Source organism: Heterodontus francisci, chromosome 13, assembly GCF_036365525.1.
Source record: "Heterodontus francisci isolate sHetFra1 chromosome 13, sHetFra1.hap1, whole genome shotgun sequence".
In the NCBI taxonomy this organism is placed as follows: domain Eukaryota; kingdom Metazoa; phylum Chordata; class Chondrichthyes; order Heterodontiformes; family Heterodontidae; genus Heterodontus; species Heterodontus francisci.
Window position 1 is genome coordinate 111,118,537 of NC_090383.1, and position 16,390 is coordinate 111,134,926.

Below are 16,390 nucleotides of genomic sequence, written 5' to 3' on the forward strand. Positions count from 1 at the left end.
TCCACATATTCCAACACTCCGAAGTTTCCATCATTCCACAGAATCCATCACTCCATAGATTCCATCATTCCACAGGTTCCATCATTCCACAGATTCCATGACACCAAAAATTCCTTCGTTCCAAACATTCCAGCATTCCAAAGATTCTAATACTCCAAAGACTCCAACACTCCAAAGATTCCATCATTCCACTGATTCCATGACACCAAATAACCCATCAATCCAGATATTCCAACACTCCGAAGATTCCATCATTCCACGGATTCCAGCACTCCACATTTTCCAACACTCCACTATTTCCAACACTCCACTATTTCCAACACTCCACATTCTCCTACACTCCGCATTCTCCAACACTCCGCATTCTCCAACACCCCACATTTTCCAACACCCCACAGTTTCCAACACTCCACTGTTTCCAACACTCCACTGTTTCCAACACTCCACTGTTTCCAACACTCCACATATTCCAACACTCCACATATTCCATCATTCCAGATATTCCAACACTCCAAAGAATCCATCATTCTGATACTTCCAACACTCCACAGATTCCAACACTCCACATCTTCTAACACTCTGAAGATTCCATCATTCCACAGATACCATCTCTCCAAAGATTCCATCATTCCACAGATTCCATGACTCCAAATATCCCATCATTCCATAGATTGAGTTTTTTGAGGAAGTGACGAAGATGGTTGATGAAGGAAAGGCAGTGGATGTTATCTATATGGACTTCAGTAAAGCCTTTGACAAGGTCCCTCATGGCAGACAGGTACAAAAGGTGAAGTCACATGGGATCAGAGGTGAGCTGGCAAGATGGATACAGAACTGGCTCAGTCATAGAAGACAGAGGGTAGCAGTGGAAGGGTGCTTTTCTGAATGGAGGGATGTGACTAGTGGTGTTCCGCAGGGATCAGTGCTGGGACCTTCCACTGATTTCATCTCTCCAAAGATTCCATTACTCCACGTATTCCATAATTCCACAGATTCCATAAATTCCAACACTCCACAGATTCCAACACTCCACAGATTCCATCATTCCAGAGATTCCATCATTCCAAAGATTCCATCTCTCCAACGATTCCATCATTCCACAGATTCCATGACACCAGAGATTCCAACACTCCACATATTCCAACACTCCACATATTCCAACACTCCACATATTCCAACACTCCACATATTCCAACACTTCACATATTCCAACACTCCACATATTCCAACACTCCAGAGATTCCAACACTCCACATATTCCAACACTCCACATATTCCAACACTCCACATATTCCAACACTCCACATATTCCAACACTTCACATATTCCAACACTCCACATATTCCAACACTCCACATATTCCAACACTCCGAAGTTTCCATCATTCCACAGAATCCATCACTCCATAGATTCCATCATTCCACAGGTTCCATCATTCCACAGATTCCATGACACCAAAAATTCCTTCGTTCCAAACATTCCAGCATTCCAAAGATTCTAATACTCCAAAGACTCCAACACTCCAAAGATTCCATCATTCCACTGATTCCATGACACCAAATAACCCATCAATCCAGATATTCCAACACTCCGAAGATTCCATCATTCCACGGATTCCAGCACTCCACATTTTCCAACACTCCACTATTTCCAACACTCCGCATTCTCCAACACTCCGCATTCTCCAACACCCCACATTTTCCAACACCCCACAGTTTCCAACACTCCACTGTTTCCAACACTCCACTGTTTCCAACACTCCACATATTCCAACACTCCACATATTCCAACACTCCACATATTCCAACACTCCACATATTCCATCATTCCAGATATTCCAACACTCCAAAGAATCCATCATTCTGATACTTCCAACACTCCACAGATTCCAACACTCCACATCTTCTAACACTCTGAAGATTCCATCATTCCACAGATACCATCTCTCCAAAGATTCCATCATTCCACAGATTCCATGACTCCAAATATCCCATCATTCCATAGATTGAGTTTTTTGAGGAAGTGACGAAGATGGTTGATGAAGGAAAGGCAGTGGATGTTATCTATATGGACTTCAGTAAAGCCTTTGACAAGGTCCCTCATGGCAGACAGGTACAAAAGGTGAAGTCACATGGGATCAGAGGTGAGCTGGCAAGATGGATACAGAACTGGCTTGGTCATAGAAGACAGAGGGTAGCAGTGGAAGGGTGCTTTTCTGAATGGAGGGATGTGACTAGTGGTGTTCCGCAGGGATCAGTGCTGGGACCTTCCACTGATTTCATCTCTCCAAAGATTCCATTACTCCACGTATTCCATAATTCCACAGATTCCATAAATTCCAACACTCCACAGATTCCAACACTCCACAGATTCCATCATTCCAGAGATTCCATCATTCCAAAGATTCCATCTCTCCAACGATTCCATCATTCCACAGATTCCATGACACCAAGTATCCCATCACTCCACAGATTCCAACACTCCAGAGATTCCAACACTCCACATATTCCAACACTCCACATATTCCAACACTCCACATATTCCAACACTCCACATATTCCAACACTTCACATATTCCAACACTCCACATATTCCAACACTCCACATATTCCAACACTCCGAAGTTTCCATCATTCCACAGAATCCATCACTCCATAGATTCCATCATTCCACAGGTTCCATCATTCCACAGATTCCATGACACCAAAAATTCCTTCGTTCCAAACATTCCAGCATTCCAAAGATTCTAATACTCCAAAGACTCCAACACTCCAAAGATTCCATCATTCCACTGATTCCATGACACCAAATAACCCATCAATCCAGATATTCCAACACTCCGAAGATTCCATCATTCCACGGATTCCAGCACTCCACATTTTCCAACACTCCACTATTTCCAACACTCCGCATTCTCCAACACTCCGCATTCTCCAACACCCCACATTTTCCAACACCCCACAGTTTCCAACACTCCACTGTTTCCAACACTCCACTGTTTCCAACACTCCACATATTCCAACACTCCACATATTCCAACACTCCACATATTCCAACACTCCACATATTCCATCATTCCAGATATTCCAACACTCCAAAGAATCCATCATTCTGATACTTCCAACACTCCACAGATTCCAACACTCCACATCTTCTAACACTCTGAAGATTCCATCATTCCACAGATACCATCTCTCCAAAGATTCCATCATTCCACAGATTCCATGACTTCAAATATCCCATCATTCCATAGATTGAGTTTTTTGAGGAAGTGACGAAGATGGTTGATGAAGGAAAGGCAGTGGATGTTATCTATATGGACTTCAGTAAAGCCTTTGACAAGGTCCCTCATGGCAGACAGGTACAAAAGGTGAAGTCACATGGGATCAGAGGTGAGCTGGCAAGATGGATACAGAACTGGCTTGGTCATAGAAGACAGAGGGTAGCAGTGGAAGGGTGCTTTTCTGAATGGAGGGATGTGACTAGTGGTGTTCCGCAGGGATCAGTGCTGGGACCTTCCACTGATTTCATCTCTCCAAAGATTCCATTACTCCACGTATTCCATAATTCCACAGATTCCATAAATTCCAACACTCCACAGATTCCAACACTCCACAGATTCCATCATTCCAGAGATTCCATCATTCCAAAGATTCCATCTCTCCAACGATTCCATCATTCCACAGATTCCATGACACCAAGTATCCCATCACTCCACAGATTCCAACACTCCAGAGATTCCAACACTCCAGAGATTCCAACACTCCAGAGATTCCAACACTCCACATATTCCAACACTCCGAAGTTTCCATCATTCCACAGAATCCATCACTGCAAAGGTTTCATCATTCCACAGATTCCATCATTCCACAGATTCCATCATTCCAAAGATTCCATCACGTCACGTATTCCATCTTTCCACAGATTCCAGATATTCCAACACTCCACATATTCCATCATTCCACAGATTCCATGACACCAAATATACCAACACTCCAGATATTCCAACACATCCAGATGTTCCAACACTCCAGATATTCCAACACTCCACAGATTCCAACACTCCACAGATTCCATCATTCCAAAGATTCCATCATTCCACAGATTCCATGACTCCAAATATCACATCATTCCAAAGATTCCATCATTCCACGGATTCCATCACGGCAAAGCTTCCATCACTCCACATGTTCCAACACTCCAAAGAATCCATCACTCCGCAGATTCCAACACTCGAAAGAATCCATTATTCCGCTGATTCCATCACTCCACAGATTCCACAGAATCCAACACTCCGCAGAATCCAGCACTCCGCAGAATCCAGCGCTCCGCAGAATCCATAACTCCAAAGATTCCATCATTCCAAAGATTCCAATACTCCACAGACTCCAACACTCCACACATTCCATCGTTCCAAAGATTCCCTGACACCACATATTCCATCATTCCAGAGATTCCATAATTCCAATGATTCCATCATTCCAGAATTTCCATCACTCCAAAGATTTCATAATTCCAAAGAATCCTTCATTTCCAAGATTCCAATATTCCACAGACTCCAACACTCCAAAGATTCCAACACTCCACATATTCTGTTATTCCAAAGATTCCAACACTCCACATATTCTGTTATTCCAAAGATTCCAACACTCCACATATTCTGTTATTCCAAAGATTCCAATACTCCACAGACTCCAGCATTCCACATATTCCAACACTTCGAAGATTCCAACACTCCACAGATTCCAACACTCCACATATTCTAACATTCCTCAGATTCCAAAATTCCAAAGATTCCATCATTTCAGAGATTCCAACACTCCAGAAATTCCATAATTCCAAATATTCCATAATTCCAAAGATTCCAATACTCCACAGACTCCAACACTCCAAAGATTCCATCATTTTACTGATTCCATGACTCCAAATATCACATTACTCCAAAGATTCCATCACTCCAAAGATACCATCATTCCACGGATTCCATCACGGCAAAGATTCCATCACTCCACATATTCCAACACTCCAAAGATTCCAACACTCCACACATTCCAACACTCCACACATTCCAAAATTCCAAAGATTCCATGACACTGCATATTCCATCATTCCAGAGATTCCAGAATTCCAAAGATTCCATCATTCAAGAGATTCCATCACTCCAAAGATTCCATAATTCCAAAGAATCCTTCATTTCCAAGATTCCAATATTCCACAGACTCCAACACTCCACATATTCCAACACTCCACAGATTCCAACACTCCACAGATTCCATCACTCCACAGATTCCATCACTCCACAGACTCCAACACTCCACAGTCTCCAACACTCCACAGACTCCAACACTCCACAGACTCCAACACTCCACAGACTCCATCACTCCGCATGTTCCATCACTCCGCATGTTCCATCACTCCGCATGTTCCAACACTCCGCATGTTCCAACACTCCGCATGTTCCAACACTCCGCAGGTTCCATCACTCCGCATGTTCCAACACTCCGCAGATTCCAACACTCCGCAGGTTCCAACACTCCGCATGTTCCATCACTCCGTATGTTCCAACACTCCGCAGATTCCAACACTCCGCAGGTACCATCACTCCGCATGTTCCAACACTCCGCAGGTTCCAACACTCCGCAGGTTCCAACACTCCGCAGGTTCCAACACTCCGCAGGTTCCATCACTCCGCATGTTCCAACACTCCGCAGGTTCCAACACTCCGCATGTTCCAACACTCCGCATGTTCCAACACTCCACAGATTCCATCACTCCGCATGTTCCAACACTCCGCAGATTCCAACACTCCGCATGTTCCAACACTCCGCATGTTCCAACACTCCGCATGTTCCAACACTCCGCAGATTCCAACACTCCGCAGATTCCAACACTCCGCATGTTCCAACACTCCGCATGTTCCAACACTCCGCATGTTCCAACACTCCACAGATTCCAACACTCTCAAGATTTCATCATTCCAGAGAGTCCATCACTCCAAAAATTACATCATTCCAAAGATTACGATACTCCACAGAATCCCACACTCCACAGAATCCCACACTCCACAGAATCCCACACTCCACAAAATCCCACACTCCACAAAATCCCACACTCCACAAAATCCCACACTCCACAAAATCCCACACTCCACATATTCCAACACTCCACATATTCCAACATTCCGATGATTCCTTCACTCCACATATTCCAACACTCTAAAGAATCCATCATTCTGCAGATTCCATCACTCCAAAGATTCCATCACCTCACACATTCCATCATTCCACAGATTTCATCACTCCAAAGATTCCATCACTCCACATTTACCAACACTCCGAAGGTTCCATCATTTCGAAGATTCCAACACTCCACAGATTCCAACACTCCACAGATTCCAACACTCCACAGCATCCACATGCCCAAAGATTCCAACACTCCGCAGACTCCAACACTCCGCAGACTCCAACACTCCACAAATTCCATAATTCCAAAGATTCCCTCACTCCACAGATTCCAACACTCCACATATTCCAACATTCCGATGATTCCATCACTCCACATATTCCAACACTCTAAAGAATCCATCATTCTGCAGATTCCATCACTCCAATGATTCCATCACCTCACACATTCCATCATTCCACACATTCCATCATTCCAAAGATTCCATCACTCCAAAGATTCCAACACTCCACATATTCTGTTATTCCAAAGATTCCAATACTCCACAGACTCCAGCATTCCACAGATTCCTTCACTACAAAGATTCCTTCACTCCACATGTTCCAACAATCCACATGTTCCATAATTCCAAAGATTCCGTCATTCCAAAGATTCCAACACTCCACAGACTCCAACACTCCAACGATTCCATCATTCCACTGATTCCATCTCTCCAACGATTCCATCATTCCACAGATTCCATTACTCCAAATATCACATCACTCCAAAGATTCCATCACTCCACATATTCCAACACACCGAAGGTTCCATCACTCCACAGACTGCAACACTCTGAAGATTCCAACACTCCACAGATTCCAACACTCCACTGACTCCAACACTCCACAGACTCCAACACTCCACAGACTCCAACACTCCACATATTCCAACACTCCACATATTCCAACACTCCACATATTCCAACACTCCACATATTCCAACATTCCTCAGATTCCAAAATTCCAAAGATTCCATCATTTCAGAGATTCCAACACTCCAGAAATTCCATAATTCCAAAAATTACGTAATTCCAGAGATTCCAACACTCCACATATTCCAACATTCCTCAGATTCCAAAATTCCAAAGATTCCATCATTTCAGAGATTCCAACACTCCAGAAATTCCATAATTCCAAAAATTACGTAATTCCAGAGATTCCAACACTCCACATATTCCATCATTCCAAAGATTCCATCACTCCACATGTTCCAACACTCCAAAGATTCCAACACTCCAAAGATTCCAACACTCCACACATTCCAACACTCCACACATTCCAAAATTCCAAAGATTCCCTGACACTGCATATTCCATCATTCCAAAGATTCCATAATTCCAAAGAATCCTTCATTTCCAAGATTCCAATATTCCACAGACTCCAACACTCCAAATATTCCATCACTCCACAGATTCCAACACTCCACAGATTCCAACACTCCACAGATTCCAACACTCCAAAGATTCCAACACTCCACAGATTCCAACACTCCACAGATTCCAACACTCCACAGATTCCAACACTCCAAATATTCCATCACTCCACATATTCCAACACTCCACAGATTCCAACACTCCAAAGATTCCAACACTCCACAGACTCCAACACTCCAAATGCTCCATCACTCCGCATGTTCCAACACTCCACAGATTCCAACACTCCACAGATTCCAACACTCCACAGATTCCAACACTCCGCATGTTCCAACACTCCGCATGTTCCAACACTCCACAGATTCCAACACTCCACAGATTCCAACACTCCACAGATTCCAACACTCCACAGAATCCAACACTCCACAGAATCCCACACTCCACAGAATCCCACACTCCACAGAATCCCACACTCCACAGAATCCCACACTCCACAGAATCCAACACTCCACAGAATCCAACACTCCACAGAATCCCACACTCCACAAAATCCCACACTCCACAAAATCCCACACTCCACAAAATCCCACACTCCACATATTCCAACACTCCACATATTCCAACACTCCACATATTCCAACACTCCACAAATTTCAACAGTTCGAAGATTCCAACACTCCACATATTCCAATACTCCACATATTCCAACATTCCGATGATTCCATCACTCCACATATTCCAACACTCTAAAGAATCCATCATTCTGCAGATTTCATCACTCCAAAGATTCCATCACTCCACATTTACCAACACTCCAAGATTCCATCATTTCGAAGATTCCAACACTCCGAAGGTTCCAACACTCCGAAGGTTCCAACACTACACAGATCCCAAAGATTCCATCACTGAAAAGATTCCAGCACTCCACACATTCCAGCACTCCACACATTCCAGCACTCCACACATTCCAGCACTCCACATATTCCAGCACTCCACAGTTTCCATCATTCCACAGTTTCCATCATTCCACAGTTTGCACCACTGCAGTATTCCATCATTCCAAAGTTTCCATCTCTCCACACTTTCCATCACTGCAATATTCCTTCACTCCAATCAATATTCTATCGCTCTACAGATTCCCTCACTCCCATGTTCCATCATTGCAATATTCCATCCCTTCACAAATTCCATTGCTCCTCTATTCCTTCACTCCATAGATTCCATCATGCCAGGTTCCATCATTCTGCAGCTCTAAGCCTCCAATATTTCCATCACTCCTATATGCCAGCACTCTGCAGATTCCATTGCTCTACTGATTTGATCTATCCATGATTCCAACATTATTGGGGTCAGTACTCAAGTGCCCAACCTCTCATCGTTGACCCTGACAGAGAGACCCCAATATCACCCAGGGTGAATCCAACATGCCAGGCGGCAGAGTATTCCCCTCGTGTTTTTTATGCCAGCATGTGCATCTTTTTCTCAAGCAGCTTCCGCACCTGGGAGTCAGCCTAACCGACAGGCTTGGTTCCCTGTCGGGAGCGGAGTTCCATGGTATTTGCTGCATCCCAGGTGAAGGTAGTGAGCATTCTGTTGGTTTAGTCAGAGCCTGGGGGTTGTTTGTCGCTCCTGGGAGGGTTCTGTTTTTAGCAGTGCTCTGAAGACTGTTTCCACAAAGCATTCCTTGTCTCCCTTCAACTGACAAGTTTCTGAGGCCCAGAAAACTCAGCCCGGGTTAAACCGGGAAGTCAGGTTAAATCTGAGGCACGCAGGCTCATTATGATATTTAAATAGCCAAACCACCTCCTGGGAGCAGGTTGATTGCCCGTGCCCCCAGTCCTGCCTCTGTTAAAACCGGAACTGGGCGGGTTGGGATAAGGTTTGAGATTTTTTTAAATTCTACTATCCCACCAGACTCAAGCCACCTGTTTTTCGGGGTTAAATTTACCCCAGAGTGTAACTTTGCTGTTTGAGGACAGGGTGTCACAGCCGAGCCATATCCTATCCTAATCCAACATGCAATGGAACAATATGAATCGTCGATGGGTAGCAAAGAGAAGTAGCAACCATGGCTCTCTTTTTCTTTCCTTCTCTAAACTCAAAGCCCAATTGTAGCATCCCAAAAGCTGCCCTGGCCAAGCAGACTCAGCCCAGATCGGTATGAACCTTAGACCCTTCTCGCTGTGTATCTCAGCACCGAGTCACACAGTACCTTCCATTCAGAAAGATATTGTGGAATGCTCACACTTTCAGAGAAACATTTCCCTGTGGGACTCTCTGTAGAAACACTGGAGACACTTACAACAAACCTGTAGCTTTGTCATTCAGTAGTAACCAGGTTTACTCAGGCTGAACAGATTCTGTGTGAGTCCCTGCTGAACATCCTCTATACTGGGATTACTGGCATGGGTTAACAAGTGCCCTTTTTTTAATGCTCAGAACACAGATGCTGCCTCGAGAAACATCATTGTCTGCAGGCAATCGCTGAAGATGCCTGGGGTCTGGATCCTCCCCTGGTTTTGGTTGGTAGATCCCATTAACAGTATTCTCCAGTAAGCAGGTGTTAACAAAAAAAGGTAAAAAGGAGGACTGGAGGGAGCATTATCAAGAAGCGGCCTTGGTCCCAGCCAGGTGAAGAAATACATTAGAAACCAAAAAACCCACACCTGAGATGTTAATATGCCCTTTTTCCCTTCTCTTTCCAATAGTGACAGACCCCCCAACATTTCTGGCTTTTAGTTCATTTTTGGTTTCTAATATATTTCTTCACCTGGCTGGGACCAAACCTCCAGTCTCCCATTTTGACCTAGTGTCAAGCACACAGTTTTAAAACAATTGAAAAGCAAATGCACACCCCACTAACAATTGTGGCTGCCAATGGAGAACCAGCAGTGTTAAAATATTTGGCGGCATTTTTGACTTTTGCCTTTCTCATGTGAAACAAAATGCCGCATAAGCCTATGGACTTTAACTGAAAGTTCAAAGGTTGCCTACATATGAGAATGATAATAAGCAATGGGTCGATGAAAAAGCAACCACGGAACAGAAGTGAGAGAAGGCAGTACCAACGCCTATTTTAGGAACCACAAGTCAATTTGATCAGCTAACCACCAAGCACTCTGCTAATGATGACAACATTTAGACCAGGCCCCTTGTGTGAGCTCAAACGTGAAAGGGACCAGCGGCACATTTGCACGTGGATGTCTGAGCAATCCTTTCCCACGTGCACAGTTGGGCTTTATCACATCACATCACGTTGGAGACTGTCTTTTTTACCTTGTTTCTGCTTTCGAATTACTGGCGACCGACTTCAGAATCAGGCTGTCAACTTGAAAACTGAATGGATGGCTACTATACTATTGAATTTTACAATCAGTTTGAGGGAGAGAAGAGTGGGTCTAAGACTATTATTTTAAACTTAAAGAACGGAAATTATGAGGGCATGAAAGCAAAGCTAGCTAAAGTGAACTGGCAAATTAGGTTAAACGATAGGTCAAGAGAGATGCACTGGCAGACATTTAAGGGGATATTGCAGAATACACAGAATAAATACATTCCAACAAGCAAGAAACATTTCAAGGGGAGAACCCACCATCCGTGGTTAACTAAAAAAGTTAAAGATAGTATCAAATGTAAAGAAAAAGCATAAAATTGCACAAAGATGGGTGGCAGGTCAAAAACAGCAAAGAATGAAGAGGAGATAAGGAGGCTACAAAAGGATATAGATAGGTTAAGTGAGTGAGCAAAGATCTGGCAAATGGAGTATAATGTGGGAAAATGTGAAATTGCCTATTTTGGCAGGAAGAATAAAAAAGAAACATATTATCTATATGGTGAGAGATTGCAGAGGTTTGAGATGCAGAGGGATCAGGGTGTCCTAGTGCATGAATCGCGAAAGGTTAGTATGCAGGTACAACAAGTAATAAGGAAAGCTAATAGAATGATATCATTTATTGCGAGGGGAATTAAATACAAAAGTAGAGAGATTATGCTACAGTTATACAGGGAATTGGTGAGGCCACATCTGGAGTACTGTGAACAGTATTGGTCTCTTTATTTAAGAAAGAATGTAAATGCGTTGGAAGCAGCTCAGAGAAGGTTTACGAAACTAATACCTAGAATAGGCGGGTTGTCTTATGAGGAAAGATTGGACAGGCTAGGCTTGTATCGCCTGGAGTTTAGATGAGTAACAGGTGACTTGATTAAAACATATAAGATTCTGAGGGGTCTTGACAGGGTGGATGTGGAAAGGATGTTTCCTTTTGTGGGAGAATCTAGAACTAGGGGTCACTGTTTAAAAATAAGGGGTCACCCAGTTATACAGAGATGAGGAGAAATTTTTTCTCAGATGGTTGAGAGTCTTTGTAATTCTGTTCCTCAAAAGGCAGTGGAAGCAGAGACTTTAAATATTTTTAAGATGGAGGTAGATAGATTCTTGATAAGCAAGGGGCTGAAAGGTTATCGGGGTAGGCGGGAATGTGGAGTTGAGGTTACTATCAGATCAGCCATGATCTTATTGAATGGCAGAGCAGGCTCGAGGGGCCTCCTCCTGCTCCTAATTCGTATTTCGTATGTATTGCATTGTATAATGTGCTAATACCTACACGAGCCTCCTCCTACCCTTCTTCATTTCACCCTATCAGCATATCCTTCTATTCCTTCTACCCTCATATACTTAGCTAACTTGGATCAGTGTGTTTATCTTAACAACTAACCTCAGTTCCTGACAGCAACAGAAAGGATGCGCTGTTATCTTACCTGTGTTCATCCTTTTCTTCGGAGACTTTAGACTCCTGGACCTCCCTGCCACTGAGTTTCCGTTCTCGCTCATGGAGTCCTGCGCTGAGGATGCGCTTCCCGTTGCTTCGCTGTCCCTTATCATGCTCTCGTAGCCGCTGCTCCCGCCGCTGTGGTAAAACAGGGCTGTTTTCCCCATGGCTGGTGGGAGTTCGCCACTTAGAACGCTGCTATTGTCACTCCCGTGGCCGCTGCTACACCTGTGTGGTTTGCGAGGTGGCGTGACCTTGCTGTAAGGCGAAGGAAGGACCTGTGGGGGAGATTTCTCGCCAGCGTGCGCGCCCCGCTCATCTGACTCTGCGCTCCCCCGCAGGTGGCTGGCTCTGATGCCCGTGCTCCCTTGGAGTAATTCAGAGATCCGCCCGTTGACTGCTCTGAGGGGCAGCTTGGCTACGATGCTGGAACCTCTGCTTTGCTTGCTGCTGAGTGACTGGGTTGACCAGGACATGTTCTTTGAGTTGGACGGCATGCTCGAGCTGCGGCCGACAGATTGAGGCAGTGACTTGGTGGAGAAGCTCAGGGTCTTTGTGCTGGATGCTGACAAGCTCCGCGACTTGGGGCTCGCTAAGAGCAGCTTACTGACAGCAGACATTTTCGATGAGCTGGACTTTGGGGAGGCCCCCACTGATGGTGGAAAGCCGGGGTGTGTGGGTGAGGATATGGTGGCTCGATTCAAGCTCCTACCTGTTCTAGGCATTGTACTATCTCGGGATGCACTGACCTTTGACCCTGCAGATGTCAAACTCCCTGCCCTTTCTAAAGATAGGCACTCGTACTGTCCTGCGTACCTCCTGTTTAGGGAGTTTGGTCGGCTGCTGAACTGTTCATTTTTTCCGCTGCTTGCTTTGCTACTGCTGTCGAAAGCTGAGGTCTTGACCTTGATGTGAGTGCTCCCTTCGTCTGGTGTACTTGCCAGTGATGCCATGGCTTGACTTGATGTGCTGCTGCTGCAAGGCGTGTGCTGGGGGCTCGCTCGGTTTCTCTGATCTAGGCTTGACTTCCTAACTGGAGGCAAGGGGGGCATTCCTTTAGACCTGGGCAGCATCCCATGCTTGGGAGACCCGACCCTCCTCTCTAGGGTGGTTTTGGGACTACACGGGGTTGAGGCCTGTGACGTGGTGACAGAAGCGCTGCTGCTCTCCGTCGCGAGGCACAGGGACCTCAGCGAGATGCCATCAGGGTCATCATACTTGCTGAGCAGTGAGTGCTGTAAACTTCTGGAGAGGCTCCCAACCTTGGCACTGTCCGACGAGAAAATGGAGCTCTGGCTGGTTGATGCGCTCAGAGCCATCTCGCAGCCGTCTACCACCCTCTTGAGATGATCTGCCTGGACGGGGGACTCGATAGTTTCACCGCTGCTGATACTGTCGGCTGAGCTTTGCTTCTGATTCTGGCCAAAGGTTGGTCCGTCCCCTCTTTCCGCTCTGTAGTTCCCGTCCAGGCTAACATCTACTTCCTCCTCTTCCTCCTCCATTTCTCGCTTCAACCAAGGATCATCAAATTTCATTTCTTTTGAACTATAGTTGCCCGCCTGCTTCATGTCGCAGTCCTGGGAGAGCGCAGGAGGACACCTGACAGACGAGAGCACGTTATTCTGATCAGATAAATGAATTGGCTTTAGCCTGATGCACGGGTGCACTGAAATGTTTGTCTTAATGGGAAAACAGCTCTCACTGTTGGTCAGGCTTGACGCGTTCGAAATTCTGACCGTGGTCTTCCCCAAGGCTGAGAATTTGCAGTTTTTGTTGGATGCCATTTGGTACAAGCTTTTGGTCTCATTGGCTTTCTCTGGCATGCCGAAGAACTTGTCCATAACGGAGTACTTCCCGCTCCTCGCATATGCCATGCACTCATCCGGAAGATCGCTTGCCATGTCGAGCATCGATGGGTCTGCCAATGCTTCGCCATTACCACTGCAGGTCTGTGCGACAAAGCTATGGCACGATTGCTCTCCGTCACTTCCTGTGCTCATCTCACTCAGCCAAGAACTAATAGAGGAGCGCCTGCTAGTGGAAACCAAGACTTTCTCGTCAAGCCCTGGCTTCGGAAAGGGCAGGAACTTGGTGATGCTTACTTCAGAAAAGGGGGTGGTGTTTGTGTAGCAGTCCAAGTCCTCATTGATACTGCTGATAATGCTGACAGGTCTGGAACCTGAAGCTAAGGCCTGTACCGAGCAGTCGCTGTTGAAACTGATAATGCTGGTGGGCCGCCCATTCTCCAAGATCCCACTGATGGTCAGCTCCTCCACTAGTGTAAAAACCAGTTCGTCTTCTCCATTCAGCTCCAATGGCTGTTGCAGGGTGACTGTGGCCGTGGTCATAATTTCCTTCTTTGAGTCATCTGCCAGGTCCTGCTCTTGGTCTGAGAACATGGAGTCCTGGGAATACTCAGTGCTGGAAGATACAGATCTCTTCACTATTTGAGGGCTCATTCCCACCGGTGCAGTCCTGATTTCAGGCTGATCCAACAGTTCATTACTGGTTTTCTCATAGTCCTTGGTCAGTGTTTGCGGTGGGGGAGGGGGAGGGGCAGGGCTTGGCAAGGACCCTTTCTGGGTGTACACTTTACAGCGCTGTGAGGGAGAATGTTGTGGTTTATAATCTGCAGTCTTCGAAAGACTTGCTATCCCAAGCCTGGGGGAGCCCATTGGTCTCGGCTTAGCTTCTGCACTGCCACTACTATGCAGGGCTTCCTTTGTACCCTGTGTTCTTGGTGAGTTTAGTTGAGTGGTGCTACTCCCCATGACACTCCTCGGGGAGGATGGTGTAGAGCCATTGCTCTGGGCGCCTACTGGGACTGGGGAATGGGCAGCCTGAGATCTGCTGAGGGTGGGATTTGCATCCTCTGAGTTCTCGTCAACCCAGTGGCATGAGTCGAGGCTGGCGGATTGATGGGCCTCTCCTAAGTGTTGGGCCTCGGCCTGTTGGGATTGAGACTCCTCACATTTCACAGGCTGCTCACCGCAAGGCGCAACAGGAACCTCTTCGAATGGAAACTTGTTGGGCTCCTCGCTGCCATCGATGCACTCAAGCCTCTCTTGCAGCTCCGCAAAGGTGTTGCACTTCAGGCAATCCTTCTCAGGAAGGGCGGCCGCAGGCTCAGTCGCACTTTCGGCCCTCACCTCGTTCCTGTTCTTCTGCAGTGAGGGGATTATGGGCACAAAATCGGGCGGGCCCTCGTTGTCAGTCAGCTCCTTGTCTGAAAGAGCGGTGCCATTTGGGCCCACGTAAATCACCGTGTCGCACGACTGCTCACTACTGGAAGAGTAGTCTGGGTCGCTCGAGAGGTTTAAGATGGGGAGGTCTGGGTCAGCTGCACCCCGGGGGTGGAAGGGTCGGAGTTGGGTTGGCCGACGCATTCTTCCTTCTTCACAGGAACTCTCGCCTCCGGATGAACTGGAGGTGTACTGCAGTCAGAGAGCAGAAGAAAGTTAGTGATCAACTATGCACAAAAAAACACAACCCCCCACCACACTTAACATGCAATCAGACTGGTGAGACCAGTTTCCCATTGGTGAGAGATTGTCAGTTCCTCTAAATAGAAAATTGGACATGTCAACTGAAAGCACTTAACTCTGAATAGGAACTACTTACATTAGATGCCAGCCTTGGCTCAGTGGGTTGCACTCTCACCTCGGAATCACAGAATTAAGAGTTCAGATCCCACTCCAGGGACTTAAGCCCACAGTTTAGGGTGGCACTTCAGTGCAGTACTAAGGGAGGGCTGCACTGTTGGAGTTGCCACCTTTCAGGTGAGATGTTAAACTGAGGCCCTATCTGCTCTCTCATGGTCAAGATTTTAAAAAATCCCATGACACTATTTAAAGAGCAGTGGAGCTCTCCTTAATTTTTATTCATTCATGGGATGTGGACATCGCTGGCCAGGCCAGCATTTATTACCCATCCCTGATTGCCCTTGAGAAGGTGGTGGTGAGCTGCCTTCTTGAACCTTTGCAGTCCATGTGGGGTAGGTACACCCACAGTGCTGTTAGGAAGGGAG

General features: G+C 46.0%; 1 protein-coding gene across 2 annotated transcripts in view; it reads right to left on the minus strand.

Moving 5' to 3' along the window:
* kif26ba (kinesin family member 26Ba) overlaps positions 1-16,390 on the minus strand; it is a 527,333-nt gene that overhangs the window by 195,808 nt on the left and 315,135 nt on the right. For both annotated transcript variants that reach the window (XM_068045423.1, XM_068045424.1), the window contains exon 12: positions 12,353-15,797. In XM_068045423.1, coding sequence (XP_067901524.1) covers positions 12,353-15,797 — 3,445 coding nt within the window. The remainder of the gene's footprint in view (positions 1-12,352; positions 15,798-16,390) is intronic.